The 25,452-nt window shown below is 40.5% G+C and overlaps 1 protein-coding gene across 1 annotated transcript in view; it reads right to left on the bottom strand.

Annotated features, from left to right (window-relative positions):
- Nucleotides 1-25,452, bottom strand: part of LOC111868376 (band 4.1-like protein 4) — a gene marked incomplete at both ends in the record, with an annotated part of 103,023 nt that overhangs the window by 7,581 nt on the left and 69,990 nt on the right. The window contains 5 exon segments of the mRNA XM_023858964.2: nucleotides 608-784; nucleotides 2,135-2,380; nucleotides 5,978-6,062; nucleotides 8,460-8,578; nucleotides 9,135-9,289. Of these exon segments, the coding sequence (XP_023714732.2) occupies nucleotides 608-784; nucleotides 2,135-2,380; nucleotides 5,978-6,062; nucleotides 8,460-8,578; nucleotides 9,135-9,289 (782 nt within the window).

The raw sequence follows: 25,452 nt of genomic DNA, 5'->3' as shown, positions 1-25,452 counted from the left end.
ATCATTGTCTATCACTGTATTATTGTCACTATCAACTTCATCCAATTCAGGAATCATTATTTCATCGAAACTATCATCATCAGAACAAATCTCGTACACAACATTTTCCAGCTGGTCTGTAGGAACACGAAGACACTTGCTGCAAGAAGCCATGGTGAAACTGAATGAATGTGAAATATTTTCTGACCTTTTCCTTATCAGAGGGTTCTGACAGTAATATAGACCCCCACAAAGTTTACAAGGGTTCTTTACAAACATGCACAAAAAGTATCATATATATGTCTTTGGTTGATGAGTGCCAAGAGAGCAAAGAAGGGAAGAGATTGTCAAAGCGTTAAAACACGCCAACGCCAGGGAACAGCTGGCATCGTCCGGGCGTTAAAACACGCCCACGCCAGTCAAAGAGTTAATGCGATCTAGAGCTTTCTCCTTCAAATGACAGTATCCTCTTCTGTCTATCATCAATAAATTTAAAATATATATTTCATGACTTCTGGGACACACCTTGTATATTACACTGTCAGAGGTATGAGGTACTTACACATACATTTCAAAGTGAGGATCTTTTGACTTTAGCTTCTGTGATTTTGTAGTTTTGCAACTTCACCTGTGTCTGCTGGATCCCTTGTGTCGATGTCGATGGTGCTGATCTTGCTCAGAACCTGAGTCACGTTTGTTTCCATGGGAACGGTGTCGGTGCCGCCTGTGGCCATGTGACTTTCCTGAACACTTTGATAATTCACTTTCATTGTCAGATCCCCGACGACTGCGATGATGTCGATGTCTGGAACAATCACATTATTCACTGTGGACATCACCAATCTATGTTCAGATCTGTAAAATATAACTACACACTGTTAATGACAAATTTAATATTTATAATTGTCGGTTCACAGAAGATATTTATGTCAAATACTAGATCCCATTAAAATATCTCTGAAGTCCATTATTATCTAAAATCCCAAGTTTTCACGATTAATAAATGTGATAAAATCTTCCTGTCTGTAAGGTGCAACATGGTTGAGTTAAAATCCCATATTTTGGAGATAGTGAGTGGCTCATCATATACACACACATGTGCATGCACATACACAAAAGCAGTCATTTATTACAGTCGCTTCACTCACTGATTCCAACCATGGAGACAGCATATGTCTCCAGAATATCCATTTTTAGCTCAATCACAATGCAACTGATTGTTTAGTATTACTTTTTAGGTCATCCATTCATCAAAAATTGATACTGGTATATGTATATTTAGCCAGTCACGGTAGCCGAGCGATCTAAGGCATGTACTGTCTTCGCTCGCTTGGAAACCAGGATCATGGGTTCGAATCCCACTCAGGGCATGGATGTTTAGTTTGTGTGTGTGCGTTTTTCTGCGTTTGTGTACAGGTAGATGCCTCGTGACGAGCTGATCACTCANGTCAGCGCTCCACTCCCCCTCCTCCGCACGGTAACGTAGCGGTGACGTCACCGAGGGAAATCGCGGTTGCTAGGCAGCAGTCAACAACTCCGGACAGCGTGGCTAGCAACACGGCACCAGATGACAATTGTCCAATCGAGGCTACATAAGGCGCAGCGAAGGCTATTCACAGCCAGTCCTGGAGCTACCTCCGAGTGAGTCCTCGAGCTACCTCCGAGTTAGTCCCGAGTTAGCCAGCAACCAGTTGTATTGTGGCATTTGGAGTGTACTATTTGTGATACTGCAGATAGCAGTAATCGTAAATCTGTAATTTGGGTGATTGTAAGTGCGAATGTGAAATAAAATTCGCTACATCAAATACATCGAGAAGTTATTTGTCGCGATATACGCCCGATACGCGACAGTATATTTAATGCCACTTTGTTAACTATATCAGGTGTAGTGTTGAATGAGACACAGCAGCATGGTTATGAATAATTTGCATGGAAAAGCGTGGAAGCAAGCAGTTATGGCCCATCTTAAGATACTGTCCCACAATTTGTCTGAGGGGGGGGGATGAGAAAAACCACGATAAGTCACAGTCAGGATAATCACTTATTTAAAATGGATACCTCCAAATTAAAAGGCAGGGATGCTATCTATTACACTCTGACTGATACTGATCATTAGTGTTCAATATTCTCCACTGCTACTGGGCAGTGAACTCACCTTTTACAGGAGCGGGAATCATTCGAACTTTGGCTTTCCACGCTTGATGACCTCCTGGTGAGACGACTAAGTAGCTGACTGTTATTTCCAGCAGACCTAACAGATCGAGGGCTGGAAGTGGTGTAGAGGCCACGGACATGAGGCTGTGTCCAAGGAGCACTGCGAGTGCTGCGCGGTGAATCTGGGCGAGGATGTGATGGCAAGACGGCTGGAATACTGCACGTTGATCGGTACAGGCTACCAACCCTGTTTCAGCGCACAGAATTCATTCCAGTACAAAAATAATGCTTTACATGTATGTACTAAACTATGTGTGTACATGGCATACAGATGATTAACAAACGTCCTAAACTACCATTTACTGAATAAAATAAGAAGAGGTAACAGGAACTTGTCACTATAAAACCTAACTCTATGGCACAATATTTACCTTGAAAAAATCATATGACTAAGGTTTTGATGTTTTTCAGTCCTTGGGTGGTTACATGAGCTGAACCCTGAATACGCTTATCCTAAAGATGGGGGCAGGATGTACCTCTGAAATGTCAGAAACTGCCCACTTCTACAGTGGGTAACCCCACAAGAACTCTATTCACAACAGGAACACTCTGAAATCAGTAATAACTCAGCTAATTTTCTTTTTCCTTTTTCTTTCTTTTCTTTTGTTATTTAACAGTGTTGTCAGTATCAAGACCGCCTCTGTGGTCTAGTGGTCAGAGTTCCTGGCTACAGATCCAGAGGTCCGGGTTTGACTCCCAGTGCTACCAGATTTTCTGAGAAGTAGTGGATCTGGAATGGGGTCCACCGAGCCTCGTGAGGATAACTGAGGAGCTATTTGAATGGAAAAGTAGTGGCTCCGGTCTAGAAAAAAAGAGATTAACGGCCATGGGAACCCATTGCACTGACCACCCGACACCCTCTATCTGCAAAAGCTGGCACTAACGCTGACAAGTGGCGGTTGCTTGGTTGGTATAGTTCGCTTGTGGAATAAAATTGCATAGTTTGTTTGTTCTTTTGTTTTGTCAGTATCAAGACTATGCAGCATTGATAATAGGATGGTTAATGTATATGGAGCAGGTGGTGGAATTCTAATTGGCAGAGGAAACCGAAGTACTCAGAGAAAACCTGTCCTAATGCCATTTTGTCCACAATTCACATATGACATGACCTGGGATTGAACCAGGGCAATGGTGGTGGCAAGCCGGCAACTAACCACCTGAGGCATGACATGGCCTGCCTCAGCTTGTCACGAAATTCCATACTTCTATGGAACCCAGAGATTCATCACAGCATTTGCAAAAATTTATCATACAATGGAATACTGAACCAATTGCAACCCCCCCCCCCCCCCCCCAAAAAAACAACTTGTTTCTGGCAACACATTTGTTCCTTTTACTATATACGTTGCTGGAGACTGATGTCGAATTTCCATCATACTCTTTTTACAGAATGATCATGAAGTCTCTGGGCACATACTATTGCCTGATACCTGTTTGTTGCACCAGCATGTGGACTGAATTTTTGGGGTTCCATGATGTGCAGTCTTCAATAAGCATATTCTGCCATGTTGGCACTGTAGGCTAAAATCAACCTCACAGCATTCACAACAGAACTGGTGTCATGAAATTTTTAATTGACACATTGTAATGTGATGTAGTGTCTCAAATAGATAAAAAATATTCCAAGAACTTCAGGTTTTTATTTTCTACATACTTCCCTAGCCTACAAAACATGAGATCAAGACCGCCAACATTACCATGATAAATGTCATGCTGTTACTAAACTTAAAAAGTTTATACTGAAGTAGGTGCTTTTATTTTTAGTGCATAGGTACACAGTGACTTTAAAATCAGACTATACAAAGTGATCATTTAACCATACTCATTCTAGCTGTCATCACCAGCCAGTACATGTAAGCAGACTGCATCAAATAAAGTGATCACATGCTACAATATATAAAAATGAAATATAACATTTCTGTTAAGGAAAGAATAGATTCATATTTATCTTTTATATTTTTACTTTAGAGCCATAAAATGTTTGTTATATCTTTTTTTGTCAAGCTCAAATATTCTCATTGCTTAGGAATGACCTCTGCTATACCAGCCTCCAAAAATCTCTAAACATGTTATACATACACTCTTTGAGGATTTAGATCTTAGTATCATATTGAAAGAATGCATATTGAAAAGACAATATATTGTAATGTGTTTGGAATAGGCACTTCCATGGTAACGCAATAACAGCAAGCCGTTGCATAGACAATGCCGTGTTTCCTTGGAGATGAACAACAGAAGGCCGTTGAGTAACAAGGGATGAGCCAGAACTTGTTACCAGCATATAAGGAGCGTTCCCGAAGCAACGGATTGCCGAACACATGAGATCGAACCTTGGTGAGGGGTGTCCTCTACTGAGTCCGCAGAACACCTACATAAGCCGAGAGCTACAGACAGAAGACAGTTGAGATCCAACCATGGCCAAGGATAGTTGAGATGTTGCATTGAAGTATTAGGCCAGAAGTCAAGTGACACTAAAAGTGATAACAGTTGTACGGTGTGTAAGAGTGAATGTTCAATAAAGATTCGCTAAATCCGAGACCTATGTAAAGTTATTTGTCGCGTGACATACCCAAAATGTGACAATATTCTTCTCTTAAATTCAAGAGAATCCCACCAGACATACTCATATAAAATAGTGCCACACCCACTGAGAATTCAATGGAAAGTCTCATCAATTTTTATATATGCTTTTGTACCATTAACTTCTCCTGCTTTCTCTAATTCCCTCCTAGTCTTACGCATTATTGATTGATATACTGAGGCTGGAGTATAGTGCCATCTTCCATGAATAACACGCAAAAACAGTCACCTCTACCCACTGGTCCTTATATAGGGCACTGTCAACTGTACCCAGTCCCCTTTATATAGGACAATAATTTCATATATCCACATCAAAATATTATCAATACTTACAGAACAGAAATGATACAATAAAACAAAACACCGCTCATTTGGTTGTAACCTACTATGTAACTTATGTTGAAGCAACACCTTAACACACAACTCTCTCTCTCTCTTGCTATGGCAACTAGAATTTGTGTAATTTCATAGTTTATGTATCATGCTTAAAAGCAATTTTTATAATTATTTTATTTTTTATTATTTTTCTAGTTATTTATTCATACTATAACGAGATAATCTCAATGCAATGGTTAGGGAAACCACTACAAAAGTTTTGAAAAAGCAGAGAATATACTGGTAAAATAATGAACATTATAAATAAAGATTACAAATTCAATAATCCTCCAATTTTAAATTCCTTAAACGTGTGATATATAATCGTTTATATATATATATATATATATATATATATTTATTTAGATGAATGACTGAACACACAGTATGTAACTGAGAAATTAAAGGTAAATTCTAACCAAAAATATGGATATTTCACTAAGGTTACAGAATGTTATATTCAAATTGAGATCATGTTTTTTAATTGAAACAGGGATTATGAAAATGACTGATAAGAAGATGAGAAGAAATAGTACACATGGAATTTTCTTGATCTCCACAATACATACCCTTAAGGAATGGAAGTAAAAAATAAGAAATAAGAAGCAGACCACAAAATACAGACATAGCTGATGATATAAAGGATAGCAATTAGTTAAATGTAAGAAGACATATAAATGCAATACAATACTAGCCTTTAAAGCATTCAGTCCTCATGGAAGCACTGTCAGTGCTTAAATGTGACAATAAAAGTACTTATGCAGCATATTAAACTTAATTTGCACAAGGCTCTTACTTCTGCTGTTCCAGCATAAAGAATTATACTTACGACTGAGCTGGTTGGGGTATTGAAACTGTCTTCATTTCTTGAGGAGGAATGTTTTCATTATTCACATTTTCTTCAACCTTTGGAGCTGTAATGAAAGAGTAAAAGAAAAAATAATTCTCAGCAATTACACACACATTGATTTGAATAAAGGATGTGACTGTAATGTAAAATATTTGTGATAAAAATGATTTAAAAAACAAGGAAGAGTTGTTAGTCTGCCTTTATAATATAGTGACCAGAATTTTGTTCATAAGAAGTTCTGCAGTTATATTATTTCCTGCCAGGTGTATGTTATAGACCTAGGGAAATTCAAACAAGAATGATTTGTGATATTTCACTAGTATTTTCGTGGAGACCCCAAGGAAAACCACAAAAAGATCTCAGTGGTATCCCAGCTATCAATAGAGCAGCTCCAAAATACAAGCAATACCCTGACATCACCTTGCTTTGTCATAACAGGTCATAATCGGATAAAAGTTACTTATGCCCGTCCCTCTTAATCTGATCTAAATTATGTTACCTTTGGTTAGCAGCTCCCAAATACAAGCAATACCCCTATATCACCTTGCTTTGTCACAACAGGTCATAATCGGATAAAAGTCACTTATGCCCATCCCTCTTAATATGATCTAAATTATGTTACCTTTGATTAAGATACACTAGTTTTGTTTAACTTACTTTACTTTAATTCCGTGCGTGGTTTATTAAAAACAGGAATTCTAAGGAATATTTGGCAATATATGACAGATACCATACAGGCAAATAATAATGAGGTAAAAATGTTCAGTTATTAGGTCTGTATTTTTTAACCCGCCAGCACTGTGCTGTGCATAGCATGCAGCTGCTGTCTGCACAGTTGAGTGCTATGTATTTCACACGGACGAATGCTTATGCCTGTGCTTCCATCTCACGAATACTATTTGAATCACATAAATTTGCTCATTCTTTACAAGATGAAGGCTGAGGCTAATGCCTGATGTTTGATAATTCATAATTTATTTACATCCATAAACTGTTACACAGGTACATTTGGACAAGTCAGTTTAAGCCCCCTAAAACACAAGTCATCAACTCTTAAAAATGTACAAAATGATGCATAAGACTACGAACAATACAATAATCTTAGGATCACTGTCCCCCAGCTGAAGCTAGCAACAGAGGATGACCTCACTCAGCAATCCAACATAAAGCAATGCATACACTTATACCATCTATGTACAACCATACCACATCAGAACCAACCTGAGCCACCAAGCTACCGCCCATCATTGTTATTAAAAAATTCATGCAGAGAATAAAAACAGTTTTGTAGTAAATAACGTTTTAATGTATTTTTAAAAACTAAAATTTTCTATTCTTTTTAATTCAGGGGAAACCTGTTATATATTTTGATTCCCATGTTAATTACACTTATTTTGCAACGAACAGTGTTGCACGTTTGAACATACAAATCCTGTTTTCCTTTAGTGTTATACTTGTGAATGTCAGAATAATGAATTGTGTATATCTTGTTCTTTTTTAAAAAGTATAAGATCTCATATATATATATATTTAAAGAAGTTGCTGTCAAAATCTTAAAATCACCAAATAGACTTCTACAGGACACCCTGTTTTTCACTCCTTTAATGAGCCTTAGACCTTTTTTTTTTTGTAATTTAAAGACTGAATTACTGTTTGAACCAATCAGATTCCTTGATTTTTTTTTGAGTAAATGATGCTGGAAAAGTATATCGTAATCTGCTGTTAGTAGACACGGCATCACCTCAGAAACATTTATCAAAGGCAAATATTGGAGATATTCTAAATGAATACTTTCTTTGTTCTGGAGACACTAACTTCGTTTCTGATGACAAGAAAATAAGAGATTTATAAAAAGAAATGGGGCCAGTGTTGTTCTGCACGTCTGAATTTAAATCCCCAGTGGTAACTCCTCCCATACCAGGTTAGAGGCTGGGATGTAAGTCTCCCCACAAAATAGATTAAATCTATTCTGAGATGCTCAAGAGCCATAGAAAGTTTCTAGTGCAATGAATTGACTACTGTTAACATAAAAAACGGATTTGTCTTGTGAACAAAATTTCATTTTTTATAGCAGTCAATATGGTGCCTAGGATATGAACTAAATGACTGAGGAACCGGGGGTTGACTCCAGGCAGGGAAAAGAACTTATCTCTTCCCCATAAAAGTGAGACCAGCTTTAGGTCCCTCCCAACCTCCTATACAATGGGTACTGGAAGCTGTTTCCCCAGGGAAAAAGCAGCAGAGGCGTGAAGCTGACCGTTCACCTCCATCCAGTGCTGAGGTTAAGAATGGTGGAACTATACCTCCACTCCATCATCGTCTTCATGGTTAATTAATTAAGCTCAAGGATAACTTTACCTTTACCTTCAATGACTGACTGTCTTTCATTGTTCTTTATTTTTCTTAAAACATTCAGGGTCAGGTGGCAGGAATAAATTTAAAGCTTAAAATTTGAACTTACTGTCCTGTGCTCCTTCTACTATACGCCGCTGATACCGCCGACTTGGCGTTCGTGTGAACTGCGGCGGACTGCGCAACCGCAGCTGGGCATCTCTCTGTGCTTGTTTCTCTGTTCGGCCACTAATGCATATAAAAAGAGGAAAAACAAAAACACAAAATGTCATAAATTATTCATGGCTGTTGTTACCAATGGCCTGAAACTGTGGTTAGAAATCAGACTTAGGTCTTTACTGGTTAACATATCCAAAATTCATATTCTGAAGCCATCTAACAGCATAGTGAATACAAATTGGATTAAATTTTTATTTACTTGTGAAGTATCTAATCTGATTTGACCGTGTTACAGATCATACTGACTACAGTATTTCATGAATTTATTCAGTTCTCTCAAACTGTCCAGGGCCATCTCCTTCCCAATTATTATTTTCTTACCATTCATGATCAGATATCCAATTTCATTCAATGATTTGAGGTTATAATCGCTTCGGTTGAAACAGTATTTATAAATATGGATAGAAATATGATCTGAGAGACTGGGAGTCACAATAATGAAAATCAGAAATAAAAATCAAAGGTATAACTGGAATGTCCATAAAAAGTGTAACATTTTCTGGATGGTACATGAACGAAATGGTTGCTATACCAAGAGGAAGCGTCAACTCATTTCTGAACATACCTGTACCTAAATCTAGAGCCCAAGGCGAAGATATCTGGAGTGGCTGGTGACACCTGAACTAACCGGAAGAAAGCATGATGTTCCACGCAGCACTTCCACAAATGCTTACATGCAGGCTTGGAAGGTGTCTCAAAGCCATACGTGTTCTCATCATTCTATAAAAAAAATACAAACATTTAATAAAGTTAAAATATGTTAACTGTTAGAGAACATGTTATATCTTGCATGGGAAGGAGAGTGCAAACATAAGTTTCCAATTCCTACTTCACAACTGTGCACCTTTTGCTGACCCTAATATTTATATATTGAAGACACAAGTTTCTTGTTGGGGAGCCGTGATAACACGGTATAGTGACTGGCTATGGGCTGGACAGCAGAGGGGTGGGAGTTCGAGTCCCAGTAGGGGCAGAAATGTTTCTTCTCCATGTCATTCAGATCAACTCTGGGACCCACCAAAGCTCCTGTTCAATGCGTACCGCGGGGCGCTTACCCTTGGGGTTAGGCGGCTGAGGCGTGAAGCTGAATCTATACATCCACTACCCCTTACACCTTCATGGCGTAATGCTTAATTAGTTAAGCCCAGGGCCAACTTTACCTTTACAAGTTTCTTGATGAAGGAGCTAAGTAATTACACTGCAGTTATAAAATTATAATTTCCTTCTTTCCTTACAGACAAGATTTGTTTTCTTGCATTTCATTAAATGCACACCAAAATGGAAAATGTTCTGGGCTACAGGACTGTAGTATACCATGTTACCCCATAATTTAGATTCAAAGAGTCACTTGTGGGATACACCGATAATGTTCAGTTTGGGTGTCATGTAAAGTGGAGTTTATATTGGACTGCAATATGATTATTTAATACAGAGATGATGGTGAAAATTGTGAACATATTGAGGTGGCAGGGCGAGAGGTTGGCGTTCAAAGCTGCTCATGCATCAATGTTATCTCACTGTCATATAGTGCACTGTATACACAATGATACAGTCATATGGCAGAATCATTATATTTGTTGTAGAAGTAACGCCACTATCTGCCTACCTAGATGATGAGCATAATTACTGTCACAACGCTAACTTCCTCGCTCTATAACCAATAAAGTGCTGGTCAAAGATGAAGACCTAAGTTTAAAAATGGAAGATGTAATACTGTGTTACTTGGTCAGTGATAAGTGAACTAACTCCATGAAACAGAGTCCTTTTTGGGAAGTTGCCGGTCATTCAGCCCCTCAAGAATTTTCCAAATTTTTTGGAACCTGAAGGTTCATTACCAAGTTCAGAGCATCCCTCCACTGGTTCCTATCCTGAGCCAGATGAATCCAGTCCACATCACCCCATTTTATTTCTCTAATATCTGCTTTAAAATTATCATCCCATCTATGTCTAAGCCCTCCTAGTGGTCTGGCTTTCCAGCCAGAATCCTACATCTTATCCCCAATGTGATAAATGTGCATGGTGGAGTGATGATTAGCAGGGAAAAGTTGCAGAAACTCAGAGCAGAACCTGCTCCATTGCCATTTCATCAATCATGAACCTCATACGAAGCTACCTGGGACTGAATAGGAGGCTCTGCAGTTAGAAGCCAATACCTTCCACCTGAGCTTAAATTTGATGTGGAAATCCAACTATCCAATATCAGCAGATTGAGCTGGTGCAAAAATTACATATGATTATAGGGTGGAAGAAACTCCAACACAAATTTAGTTTCTTTATCTTCAGTACAGTGGCTTCTATCTTTTTATGAGTGAACAGCCCTATACAATTGCAGTTGGGCGAATGAAATGAATCAGTCAACTGAAGCAAACAGAGTGGTCTAGCGGAAGCGCTCTAGACTTGTATCCGAGAAACTCAAGTTTCGGTTGGGCTGCCAGCTACTCTGATTGAGGTTTATCGTGGTTTTCTTCATCCCTCCAGACAAATTCCACAGTAGTGCCTGAATTAGACCATGACCGCTTCCTTCCAAATCCTTTCCAATTCAACCAGCATCATACTATTAGAGGTTATTTAGCCTGAAAAACTGAAATCATCGTAAAATAACCAACAAAAGATGAACCAAGGAAATAATAATAAAAAAAAGGCGTTAGTAGTGTGAAAAGGGAGAATCTGTCCCAGTTTAGACGTGTCCAGTGCAAACTGTTCTGGAAGCCAATCACCTCCTGTAACCGCAGAATAACCCGGCTGAAGCAGAATGTACATAGGCCATTGCAAACTGCAGGTCTAAACCGGTAGAACCGAAACTGGAACAGGCTGAGGCCACACTTCATTTACATTGAATCGATTCACTCGCAGTGCCAAGACTGATTTATGTTAAGCTTCGAAATCAAACCGACAATGCATGTGTCTCTTCCACATTTTGCAAGGAAAAATATGACTATCTCCACACGACATCTTAAGAATCAGCATCACTGTATACAGACTGGCGTAATATTGAAATCACTGTCCTGGAAGGATAAACTCTATGCGAAACAAACATTACAATTTTAGCAGACCTAAAGGAAAAGAAGATGCAGGAAGACGTTTTAGGAGGAGGAGGAAGGGTGGAGAAGGATGGCTTAACTATAATACAAACGCTGGAGACGGAGCCAGTCAATACGGCCCACTCCGTGTTGTTTTCGTGGTATGTTGTTAATGGTGGTTATAATCGTACTGGTGGTTGTAACGATGAGCAAGCATATTATTGCTTTTAGATTCTAGTGGCAAACATGAAAATGATTCGCACGAACACACACAGTACCTACTTGTGACTGTGCAATCACGAAATATTTTAAACGAAAAGAACAGTTCTGAAAGGCACGCAATGTCTTTAAGAAATGAGATAAAATACACTTGAACTGTAATCTATGCTTTAAGAAGTGCACTGATATGATAATCTTATGCTAGTTGAGAAATCAGTTATATCAACACTATTAATTACGAAACATTCGAATAAGTAAGGTTAATCTGCAATAACAATGTGCGAAAATATCTCGTTACAGGAGTAAAATATTCGCCTATGACGTCATACTACTCCAAGCATTCTTGTCAGCTATGACGAACATATCAGTTACGGTGCACTGAGAACGGAGGTTTCGGAACTGTGGTCAGGAGGACTAGCCCCCTCTCCTCCACATCTTTTTGTTAACGTTCTTAATCATCTTACTGCATGAGTTGTGTGCGACGTAAACGGCAACAGAGTCGAGAATGCTTAGTCAGTAAGGCGACTGACTATAAGCTGAAAGGTCGAACTTCGTAACCCAGCAGAGGCTTAGTCACTTGTCTTCGCTGTATTACTAAGTCCAGAATTGCTCTTAGGATAACACAACACTTATTCAATTTGTAGTGGGGGATCAAGCGACCGACGCGTGAAACTGATCGGTCACCCCATCTGGTGCTGAGGTTCAACAGGCCCATAGATGAATCCTTGTCTCCATGCCCCTCATATGTCTCCGTTACGAGGTTCGCTGCAAGCAAAGTCACTTCCCAAATAGTGGATTGCGGATTAAATATTTTGTAAAGTTCATCAGTATTTAGCAACTTGCTAAGGCATGGCTTTCTTTTTCACATAAACGTTGATGAAATGGTTCATTGTATCCGGTAGCTCAAATAACATTGTTAAATAATCTGAAGGAAGGTAATCTGTTGATTTGGCATTTGCATCAATGTAGGAAAATTCGGAAAACGGAGAGTCATCGAATAAAACAACCGTCCGGACGTACGTGTATGTTAATGCAGGGTTTCATTTTGCTGCTGTGGACCGATCTGAAATCTAACCATTTACGGAAAATGTTACCTTACATTTTATTAAAATTGCGTTAAATTTTATATTTGAATAATGATTTGGAACATTTTATGTTATAAAAAGGTAAAATTGTCCCTATGCTTAATTAATTAAGCATTATTCCATGGAGTCATATGGGGGAGTGGAGGTATAGCTCCACCATTGCTGACTTCGGCATAAGATTCTTATGTTTTGCTATGTAGACATTAAACCTTAACTGTAACAAAGGAGTCACCCATGTATTGCGTAAATTTCGGCAATCAACAATGCCCTTCCGAACACAGGCCAAGATTACGGAAGTCTCTTATTACGGGCGTCCGCAATCCAGCGGAGTTCAGTCCGTCCGTCTGTATGAATGAAACAAATCGACAACCACTGTTTGGATTTTAATTAAATTTCACAGCCGAGTTAACAAATTTGCGAAGAACAGTCAAACCACTGTAATTTGTCTGTCCGTCCGTCCATTTATCTATCCATCGCTTTACAGCCTTTTGTCGGACCTTGGCCGCTTTTTCATCTTCTTAATCCTACACACAGTCAGTAGTACTCCTAGGACGGGGGATCAGACCGTCGCAAGGCCTCTACCTATACACAGAACAACACAAACAGAATAAACGCAAACACACATCCATGCCTTGAGTAGGATTCGAACCCATGAACCCAGCGTTCGAACGAGCGAAGACAGTTCATGCCTCAGACCGCGCGGCCACTGTGATCGGCCCCAATTTCTGTTTAGACAGGACAATTTGATCGATTACTTTACATGACACGAAACCTACACGCGTTTGTGCGTGTATCTCGCTATATTTATTGAAAAAATAATGAAATGAGATATGCAGAACTAAAATAATAATAATAAACTCCGTGATTTCGGCCCGCAAGCGAACCATACCGACCGAGCGACCGCCGCTTGTCGGCGAAGTTTAGTGCCAAATTTTTGCGGATAGAGGGTGTCGCGTGGTCAGCGCAACGAATCCCCACGGCTGTTAATTTCGGTTTTCTAGACCGGAGCCGCTATTTCCTTGAAATAGCTCCTCCATTATCATTATGACGCTGAGTGGACCCCGTTCCCGACACAGTACTTCTCCGAAAAAATCTGGTAGCGCCGGGAATCGAACGCCGACCTCTGGATCTGTAGCCAGGAACGCTGACCATTAGACCACAGAGGCGGTAAAATAACAATAACAACAATAATAATAATAATAACAATAATTCAATTCGTGTTTATTTGCGTGCAAACTTAACAGCACAGAGGCCAATTACAAAGCTAGCACGAAGAGAGAAATACACAAAAATAATTAAAAAACAAAATACAAAAATGAGAGTCTATATTAATTACACAGTTACCATGAATAAAGATACAGAAGCAAACATACACAGACAAAGCCACAATGTGAGGATTTGAGTTTCAAATAGAGCAGCATACAATAATAATAATAATAATAATAATAATAATAATAATAATAATAATAATATGGAAATCATACATTCAGTCTGAGTGCAAGGTTCCATTCATGTACTTCGGCCAAATGCTGATTAGTCACGCTTAAAACCGTCTACTTTCTCAGTTATAAGTATTTTTTAAAAATACTATTTAACCGAGTGCGCCATTTTTAACAGTCGGTGCTTATACTTCGTTAGTTAATTTGATGTTAAGGGACAGGAAGTTTTGACAGGTCAATTCCAGGAGGCCGTGGGGGGTCTTCCGTCAAACTGAAGTCAGTTCCAAACGATTAATTAATTGGTAACAAAACTTGTCGCCACTCCCAATCAATTAACAATAACAGTAATATTGCGAGCAACGGCAGGATACGAACCAAAGGACATCCAGGATACCGATTACGCCTGTTTCATCCTATTAAAATAAGGGTACAGTTGATTGCTGTTAAACAGTTCAGATCCATTTTGCTATGGGCATCCTTTTCAGCACTGGTATTCAATGAGCAGAAGACTTTTCTCTCTTTGCGACGCTCCGAAATGCACACATTCTGTCAGTTCATGGCTATCCGTCTGATTCAGAGTTAGTCAGCTGTAGTAACTGTGGCACGGGATTAAATATACCACACAGTCACATCAGTGACTCTAAAGTTTGTCGTTTCATTGGCCTGGGATTTACGCCTCCCCAGACAAAGACGCACAGGAAGGGTGATGCCGTATGAAATGGTACGGCTCAGCAGCAGAGAACTGTTGAATGGGGCATCATATAATGTTCTGCTAATCGAATTTCACGGTTTATTGGGTAGCACTCCTGCTTTTGTTCCAGAGGTTCAGGATTCAATTCTCAGCTCGGCTATGTGAATGAGTCCTCAGAAGACCTACCTTAAACTGTTCCTTATATACAGTCCGAGCAATTGAATAAGACGTTAAACAGATCTATACCAGGAATAACAATTCTACTAGTTGTTTCGTATGAGCTTTTGCTTTGAGGAGAGGACTTCGATTCAAAGTGATTAAAATAAATTATGGAAATTACCTGAACCTAAGAAAGCCGAAGTTCGGAAGAGTAGTTACGGGAACATGTCATCGAAATTAAGTTCAAGGAAATAAATTGGCTAATAGGTCGGAAATCTCACCTCACAATAGATAATAAACTACTGATCTACAAAACAATAATTAAACCCATATGGACATACGGCATTGAGCTCTGGGGATGCGCCAGCAAATCCAACATAACAATCATCCAGCGAAGTCAATCCAAAATACTTAGAGCCATAGTTGACGCACCTTGGTACGTGTCAAACCAAACTCTTCACACCGACCTCAAGATCCCATATGTAAGAACCGTAATCACAGACAGAATCCAAAAACATTATCAGAAACTGGAATCTCACCCCAACAACGCAATAGAAGCTCTCCTTCAACCTACACAACACAGAAGACTAAGACGAACTTGGCCAAACGATCTCCAGGAAAACTGAGGCGTAATCGATGGATTACAGCTCTTCAAGCCGACTTAGTACAATAGAATAATTATTGTACATGACAGCAAATTAGCTCATAGAATGCAAATTCAGATTGCTAATAAATGATAAAAAAACGGGAACATCTTCATTTATAAATGACGTGCAGTATAAGTAATAGGACTGTTAACTCAAATAAGGATGCAGGTGCAGCTCAGCTGGGGACAGCAATAAGAAATGCTCAGAGAATTTTGGCGAGCAAACATATTAACTCGTGATCATTTAAAAGACGAAGAAGATAAGGGTAAACGGTAAAGCTGTCCCTGTACTCAAAGAATTAAGCACGAAGCCATAAAGGTGTATGGGGGAGTGGATGTATAGATCCACATTTTCTTGACATCGGAACTAGCTTGAGGCGAGTGGTCAGCTTCACGTCCCGGCCACTTTACCCCCAGGGAAAGAGCCCCGGGCCGGTCTGGACGATTTTGAGAAGAGAAAATTCTTGACCCTACCGGGACTCGAACTTCGACCCCTCAGTCGCCGAGCTCGTACGTAGCCAATCGCTATGCCGAATACGCTACCCCGGCTCCAAGAAGATAAGGATAACAATTCTTTCGAAAACACGTTCAGAGTATGTGAACTGGTCTGAACTGAATCTAGATAGCGTCAAATGGCGGGGTATGGCATTAGCGGTAATGACCCTTCTTTATCAGCCTTTACGGATTAGGCCTTTTGGCTTATTCCAGTTCAGAATTAACTTACAAGTAATTGGTAGGACTCCTTGGATGGTGGGTCAGCCGATCGCAAGGCCCCTAGCGACAACACGGACACACATCCATGCCCTAAGTAGGATTGGAACCCACGATTCAGTGTTCGAAAGGACTAAAACACCCCGCACCTCAGACTGTGCACCCATCACTGATTCCTAACGAGTTCAACACCAGAGAGTAAATTACCACTTCACGAATTTGACATCGAGAAAGGTGACATGAAAACAAGAGGCGAGAGACGATTCCTTTGAAGGATGCAATGACTGCCATTCGGATACGCTACTCTTAACATTACATATCAATGAAGTGACTTAATTATAACTAACTTTTAATGTTTCCTTTCCAATTTGTAACAGCAACGCTTTTCCGTTATCATGGTGATATGAGATGTAATCATCAAGCAGTAAGGCTTCTGGCTTGTGAGAGGTGTTCGATTCCAATCTCTGCCTAACATTAATGATGATTTTCAAGGCCGTGTGCTCCTCCCAAATTACATCACAGAAACACTAAAACTCTCAAGCTAAATGCCGGGACAGTGCCTCAAATTAGAACATGACCGGTTCCTTCCACACCCTTTTCAACTTATTAATCGATATTATCTAATCATTTGTAACCATATGGCCCGAGCTATTGGAAGCGTCGTTAAACAAACTGCAGATAAATACATAAATAAGAACGGTAATAGGCCGCGCCGACGGTCACGGTAGCCGAGCGGTCTAAGGCATGCACTGTCTTCGCTCGCACGGAAGCCGGGATCGTAGGTTCGAATCCCACTCAGGGCATGGATGTTTGTGTGTTTTTCTGTGTTTGTCTACAGGTAGAGGCCTTGCGATGAGCTGATCACCCGCCCAAGGAGTCCTACCGAATGTGTAAGATCTAGAAAAACCGAAGTGAACGGAGTTCATGGAGGTAGGCCTAGGCCCACTGGGGCTGTAGTGCCAAGGAAAAAAAAAAAAGGCTGCGCCATAGCTCAAGCGGTTAGTCGCTGGTGGCCCGGGTCTGGTCAAGTGGGATTTGTGGGGGACGAAATGGCGCTGGGGCAGGTTTTCTCCGAATATTTCGGTTTCTTCCGCCGATCTACATTCCAACAAATTGTGGCCGACGTGCCGAGTGGACCCAGCTGAACTCCACCCCCCCCCCCCCCACTAAGCGATTAAAAAATCGACAATATGACCACAGGATAACGGTCGAGCCTAGCTTGCAATAGGTGGGAGCCGGGATAGCGCAGTCGGTATAGTGCCTGGCTATTGTCTGGATAACCGAACGGTTGGAGTTCGAATACCGGTAGAGGTAAGATTTTTACATTCTCCACGTTGTATAGAACCGTTCTGGGACCAATCCAGCCTATCCAGTGGGTACCTGGTTTTTTCCCGGAGATAAAGCCGCAGGCTTGGAGCTAAAACCTCACATCCAAACAGTGCCGAGGTCAAGAATAGTGGATCTACACATCCACTCCCCCATACGTTTTTATGCCGTAGTGCTTAATTAGCTGGGAATAGGGAGATCTTTTTGAACACGAGCACCCGCTTTCCTGAAGCAGAGTTGGATGGTTGGTTGATTTCTAAGTTAATAAATAATATTGTATCATATCATCCTGTTCCAAATCACATATTTACTTCTTGTCAGTTATTAGCCGTCTAACATGCAACATGCATTTCAAAAAACTTCAAAAGTGTTAATTTTAAAATCCCTTCTACAACAGTAGTGTATGCACATTACATGTTTCGACCAACACTGGTCATCTTCAGATGCCTGTAAAATTTCTGAACATTCGTAACAGCTACACACGACACAATAAAAGGAATTACCCCTCACCATAGGACATATGGGCGCACAGAAGAGGGCATATTCCAAAAACTGAACTTACAGCCGGGCACACAGCACTTTCATTAGCAATTTCTGAGACATATGAAAATGACCAATGTTGATCGAAACATGTAGTGGGCACACACCAGTGATGTAGAAGAGATTTTGTAGTTAAAATTTGTAAAGGTTTTAAAAATCAATTTGCATGTAAGGCGGCTAATAACTAACAAGGAATAAGTAAGTAAGTAAGTAAGTAAAATAAAGTTGTCCCTCTAACAGGCTGTGCAGGCCCACACGGTTGTGAGACGTTGAGGCTCTCACATTATCTAGACAATCGGCTCAAAGATGGCGGTAAGGTTGTCAGCCTTACGCGCTGGCCGCGCTTTACACCCAGGAAAATTATTTACCGTATTTACGCATGTATAGGCCGCACATTTTTTTGCCAAAAATTCAAGAGGAAAACTGGGGTGCGGCTTATATTCGAAATATTCGAAATCACACTTAATTTAAAAAAAAAATTATATTCATAATTAGTAATACAGGGTGTAATACTCCTGAAATAATATTCCAAGAAAATTATTTTTTCTATAATTTCTGCCTGAAAATTGTGCTGCGGCCTATACACGCACGCGGCCTATACATGCGTAAATACTGTAATTAATTCCTGGTACTCATTTCTGTTAGAGGCTGAGTCGACCCCAGGGCCTAGTGCGGCTGTAAGGATTAGGTCAATTGAAAAAAATCCAATGACCTCATCAGGACTTGAACACGGGGGCTTCCGGCTTGAAGTCATTAAATGTTTCAACTGCAGAGGTTAGATAGCGATGTATGTGGTAGAAAGAGGAGCATAATCAATGGCGACTACGTAAGGATTTGAAAGGAGGAGGTCGTCGCTTATTTCAAGCGATTATCGGGGCGTTTAAATTGCAGGATCCGAAAAGCATCATGAAAACCTAACGATAATCAGTAGGCGGGCCAAGATTTAAACAGATACCTGTCGTATATAAGTTCATAGCTTCATAACTACACCTCGGTGCTCGCCACTGTCGTGGGAAGACTAGTGGAGGTGGCTTATAGTTCTTCGAAAATCGGGCATCTCCACTCTACTCATTCTCCAGACAGTGCGCTAGCAGGGCTCGCGAACGGGTGGAATTCTACCTTCACACTTTCTAGAAACCTTTCTGATGTGCTGCTTAGGGAGTTAGTATTAAAGCTTTCCTCTGTGTTTCGGTTAATGCTGGAAACTTGTGAGCACATCAGTATCAGTTTCAATACTCACGGTGGAGTTATATACAAAGAAGTTCCCCTTTGAAGTCTACTGGATTATGGGAACAGTCCCGCAACAAAGGAACACCGAGAGATAAGTCTGTATTCAACGATACAGAGGCTGTATGTACATTTTCAAATTTGCTTCGTCCTAGCAAGCAAAATTTGTCGGTCCACACATGTTACGCGTAATCATTAGCTCCCGGTTCAACACATACGTCATAACACGTGACCTAAAAATGTATTTTAAAAGTAAATCGTCCGTGTAATATAAAGAAGAATGCGATATTCTACCATGGGCGCCGGTGGGAAGAGAGGGGAAAATCCGGCATCTGCCTTCCCAACACCAGAGTTCTTTTTTTTTTTTTTGAAAAAATCAAAATTGAAACAAGTTCTGGCAAGAGCTAATCGCCTACTTTGCATTCACTATAATCTGTATTTGATATGATAAACAGAAACAAAAACCTCAGTATGTTGAGGCATTCAGGCAGTATTCAACTATCTGAGAGGCTTCATAGCTGCTATTACTGATGGCAAGTATGAAGCGTGCCGCTGAGAAGGTCTCAAGCAGCACGGCACGAGCATATAAACCAAGTTTCATGACGTTCGGTTCAGACACTGAAATAATATTAAGGTCATTACTTCAATAATTTAGAGGCTGCAATGTTGGTATTACTGATGGAAGGCATTTATGAATTATACCGTTGAGAGGGCCTCAGGTGGTATGGTATATATAGATGAAGTTTCATGGAGATCGGTACAGGTTTTCAAACGTTGCTGGGGGAGATATATACAGCCAGACAGAAAAGTGATCTCATAAGCCTATTTTTATTTTTGTTAAAATACGTAAAGTAGACCAGGATATACTTGATATTTGTACGAACAATTCAGAATATCTTATTAAAATAATTATCCTGCCCTGAAAATTCTAGGCCTTGCAGTTTAGTTAAGAATAGTCTCAAACGGCTTAAACATGAGCAAATTGTGGCTGTCCCCACCTTGTGAAAATTCTGGCGGCCCTGGCTCAGGCCAAAATCTTTATCCACGAGGAAGCCAAATCGCATAATTCGATGAGACGAGTGGGGGGTGAGTCGTGTAAGTATGGTTACGGAAGGAAAACGAAGCAATAAGGGGGCACGCAGTGGTAACATATTCCGGGTAACAGCAACTCGCAGGAGAAAATACAAGCCAATTCAGAGAATAAAATGAGAAACAATTACGAAATGAATCCGAAAATTATGGAATAAATGATAAAAGGTAACGTACTTGTGCTTAATTAATTAAGCACCACGCCATGAACATGTTTGGGGAGTTATAGCTCCATCATTCTTGATATAGACACTAGACAGAAGTGAGTGATCAGTTTCAGGCTCCGACCGCTTTACTCTCGGAGAAGGAACCACTGGTGCCCATTGTACAGAGGCTGGGTAGCAGCAGAGCCGGTCTGGGCGCTGAAAGAACAATTTTTTGTTCCTGCCGGGAATGTAACCCCTGTCCGTCGCTATAGAGAATGGGCTATCCATGTTCCTAAACTATGATATAGCCTTTGCAAATTTTATCACCGTTACATGTGCCATAATTCTTCTGTGGCACAATCCTCGTACCCAGCACAGTCTCCACTTTGGGACAAACGAGTGAGCTACCAAGATCAGTACTGAGGCTCAGGCTGGTTCCAGCTCTCTGAAAACCCATCGCTCTTCTCCCTGCTTCCTTAACTAACACGTAACGAAGCAATGATACTTATCTGCTGTGTTGCTACTTTGGGAGGAGGGAGCTTCTCTCTTTCTTCCGCTCCACACGCATTCTCTAATGCGATCTGTGGATATTATTATCCTTCAATGCATAATTTTTAGCTAATTATTTTATGAAGTCGTGCATTTACTGATGAAAGGGAAGCTACTTTTCTGAGGAACTGATGTGTTATGCTTCAGATGGTTTCACATACACGTGTATTGCTTACAAAACCAATGTTCACAGTCCAAACATCAATACAGATTTCGTGAAGGCTGGTTGCTCGTACTTGCAGTACTTCATTTTACGGTTCTGTCAGTATCTAGACCACACAGTGTGCGTCCAATGGTAAAATAACTGATGAATGATGAAAAAGAAATGACTTGGAAGGCAGAGTCATGGTCTGATCGGCGTAATATCCCGGTATATGCCTGGAGTGAGTGAGGGGAAAAAAAACTCAGGATGGTCTGTGTCCCAGCCGAGATTCGAACCTAGCACCTCTCGAATAGAAGCCTAGAGTATTACTGTCACAAAAGGCCGTGCCATAGCTCAGGTTAGTCGCCGGCTTCCCACCGCGGCGGCCCGGGTTCGAGCATAGGTCAGGTCAGGTTATGTGGGATTTGTAGTGGATAAAGTGGCATTGGGTAGGTTTTTCCCGAGTACTTCGGTTTCCCCTGCCAATTCTCATTCCACCGACTACTCCACACCATCATCTATCACCCGGGGCTGGTACAATAGGGCAGTTAGTGGCCGAGGTACCAAGTGGACCCAGTCTCACCCCACCTCAAGAAAAAAACTGCTACACAAGCCTGTACGATGTTATATTACTCAGAACCTTCATCTAGCGTCAGTATGTGCCCTAACTGCATGCACATTATCGTATCATGCGTGTGGCACACTTCTGCAGGTCCATCTTCATCGGAGAGTGACCCAGATCATTATATCATCACCAGAAAAATATTAGACTTCAAGTTCAACATGCAATTGGAACCAAAATCGCCATACCGGAGGTCTTCATGAACACACACTGTGTATGACGTACCCTCCAAGATGTTTTAGACAGACAATAACTGTTAACTCTACACAAAGAAATTACAAGAACGTACTTCCGCTTTGTTTTCTGCTACGCTCTTGTTCAGCGTGGTAGACTCATTAGTTCTTAACAAATTTCCTAAATGGTCCATCCCTGTTTCTCATTGCGGTTTATTATATCACTATTCGCGGGACTCACGAATTGTTGTAGCCTACTTGTTATGCCCAAGGAAGTGCTCCGTCGCAAAGACTTCAGAAAAGCAAGCAGAGAGGTCCTCTCCTCCCATTCTTAACCGCCCCGCAGACTCGCCCTGCGGTTTACGTCCACTTCGTTAACTTTGAATTAAATTCGAACGAACAGATTAAAGGAATACGTCTAAAGAAGAAAACAAGGTGAAGGAAAAAGTGGCTTCGTTATTGAAACGGAATACAGAAATCTGAATATTGTAGCTGAAATCGAAACGCTCTGCGCTATCTGCGACAATTATTCACACATTAAGGCTGGGGCCACACGAGCGTACGAAGTACGTCCGTTGCAACGAACGTACTTTATGACGGACGTTGCTGAGGACACCACACAGTTGCAGAATGCGGTGCGTAGTTTTCTGTCTGCAATGGAGCCAGAAGAAAGCGTAGCATTCGCCTCTCTTGTTTATTTCTACAACGGACGCATTTCGTGCGCTCGTGTGGCCCCAGCCTATAAAACAAACTAAAAGCTCACATGTTCGATTATTTACCTTTAAATAAACTGTACTGAAATATGAATATGGCTGTTTGCTATATTGTGTATCTTTGATAAACTCTTACGTTAATCTTCAAGAAATGCATCCTGTTGCGTAGACTTGAAAGGATTCTGACGATGGTGTATACTGTACTTCTTTTGGCTTATTTTGGACTTTTGGACTTATATCGGACGATGGGTGAAGTCCAAAATAAGCCAAAAGAAATCCTGTTGCGTGTTTATTACTGTGTATGCTGTATATGTTTTGCTGCATCTTTCAAACAACAATCAATAAAGACAACGCAACTTCACTCTACCGTGTCAACTGAATTTTTATTGGATAAAGTATGACGTCGCAACATGTTTCGGCTCTCATGGAGCCATCATCAGGAAAAATAATCTAAAAATCTCATATAAGAACCACAACTCAATAGTGTGGAATGATAGTAAGTTGTGCAAATCAGCAACAATGTTATAATTAATTGTAGTTAACAACACGTGGGTTTTCAATAAATCCAATTACCAACCCAAGCCTCGTATCTAGTCATTAATACACGTGACAACGTGACAACGGCGTTAATGTTTTAAATGCGCGTATATTAAATTAATTTTTTTAACGGTCCTTTAGTAAACATCGTAAACATAAAGAGAACACTTAACCCTTTATCCGAAACATGCAAGTTGATGTTCACAATAAACCATGGATTATTCTGGCTTCATTAAAATCGAATTATATTACGAAACAATGGGACGTTGCATATTTTTCAAATATGTCATGACACCTATTTCGTGACTGTTTTAGACTTTATGCATTTAAGATCTCCTACCAACTGAGAGGATAGGATGTTAATCCTGTTGTGTTCTTCCAAATTGTATATTTGTAACCGTCAACACAACAATCCAAGTAAGAGTAAGAACACAAGTTATTTACATTAATGCTGAACGGAACATATTTCGACCCTTACTGGGTGAGCTAAGTAAACTGAGATACACCTGATGACCCAATAAGGGTCGAAACATGCTGTGTTCAGCAATAATGCAATTTTTTGTTTAAGTACTCTTACTTGAATTGTTGTGTTGACGGTTACGAATATACAGTTTTGGCTTATACACATGGATTCTTTGCTGATTTTGCATCTTAACGTCTTCTATTCGTTCCTGCATATGAATAAATGTACTTCTAGTGCTTGTTGAAAATATAAAATGAATCTCGAAGTTGAAACCTAGGGCTAATTGCTATGATATGTTACACATCACAGTCCAATACGTCATAACGTGTGCTGTGTGGTTTACACACATACACAAAACATTTCAGTCTGTTTTAGGGCAATAGCAATAAAATATTTCTGTTATGCCTTACGGGTGTGATGTTATTAGCAATGATTCTCTTAAAGAACCAGTGTCAATCAGGAACTAGCTCGTTGTGGGACATCAACTGGAAATACAGGCCTACTTCGTTTTTGGTTCCTGCTGGCGTAAAAATGTAAAGATAAGATTGTCCCTACACTTGACTAAGCACTACGACATGAAGACGTATGGGGGAGTGGATGTATAGATCCGCATTTTCTTAACCTTGGCACGAGGTGAGTGGTCAGCTTCACGCCCCGACCGCTTTACTCCCGAGGAAAGCGCATCCGGTACCTATTGGATAGGACGTTGGGTGGGCCCCAGAAACCGGTCTGGGCCATGTGGATAAGAGAACATTCTTGACCCTACAGGGACTCCAACTCCGACCCCTCGGGCGTCCAGTTCCTGCGGGTGTATTGATGGGAAATTGATGTCTGACCCTTGACCACAGACCAAGACAACGTAGCTCACATAGAGGTGCTGCTACAGGCCCGTTACACACCATCACGGAATTAGTACAGCGTCGCAACAAGTCAAATGGCCTAACCCATGGAGGAAGAAGAAGAGATTTCGTCAGGCTACGTTAAAGAGCTTCTACAGCCTACAGGACATGTTAACTCGTATACTCTTCGTGTAAGTTAAGTGTGTTTCTGCACAGTCATTTTCTACATTGTTCACTGATTTATTTGGGTTATTTAAGGATATTTTCTCAACTGCATATTTTATATGAAGCTGAACATTAGAACAATTGGGAATGGGAAAGAATCAAAGAAAGATACATTGTGGCCTATTTCACGTCACAGTACTGTCTCAGAATGTACCTGTAGTTGCTGAGAAAAACAATGAAACTGTAATTCGGAATAGCCGATGAGCGGACAGAAAACCGAATACTCCCGGGGCCTTCCGAATACCAAGCAGAACGCTAACCACTCGAACGCGACGCTTTGTTGCTAACGGAACGTGTTTCGAAAAAATAAAACGAAAAAATG

This window comes from Cryptotermes secundus, unplaced genomic scaffold (assembly GCF_002891405.2).
Source record: "Cryptotermes secundus unplaced genomic scaffold, Csec_1.0 scaffold2567, whole genome shotgun sequence".
Classification (NCBI taxonomy): Eukaryota; Metazoa; Arthropoda; class Insecta; order Blattodea; family Kalotermitidae; genus Cryptotermes; species Cryptotermes secundus.
The sequence above is the reverse complement of the archived record's forward strand: the minus strand, read 5'-3'. Positions and strand labels throughout refer to the sequence as shown.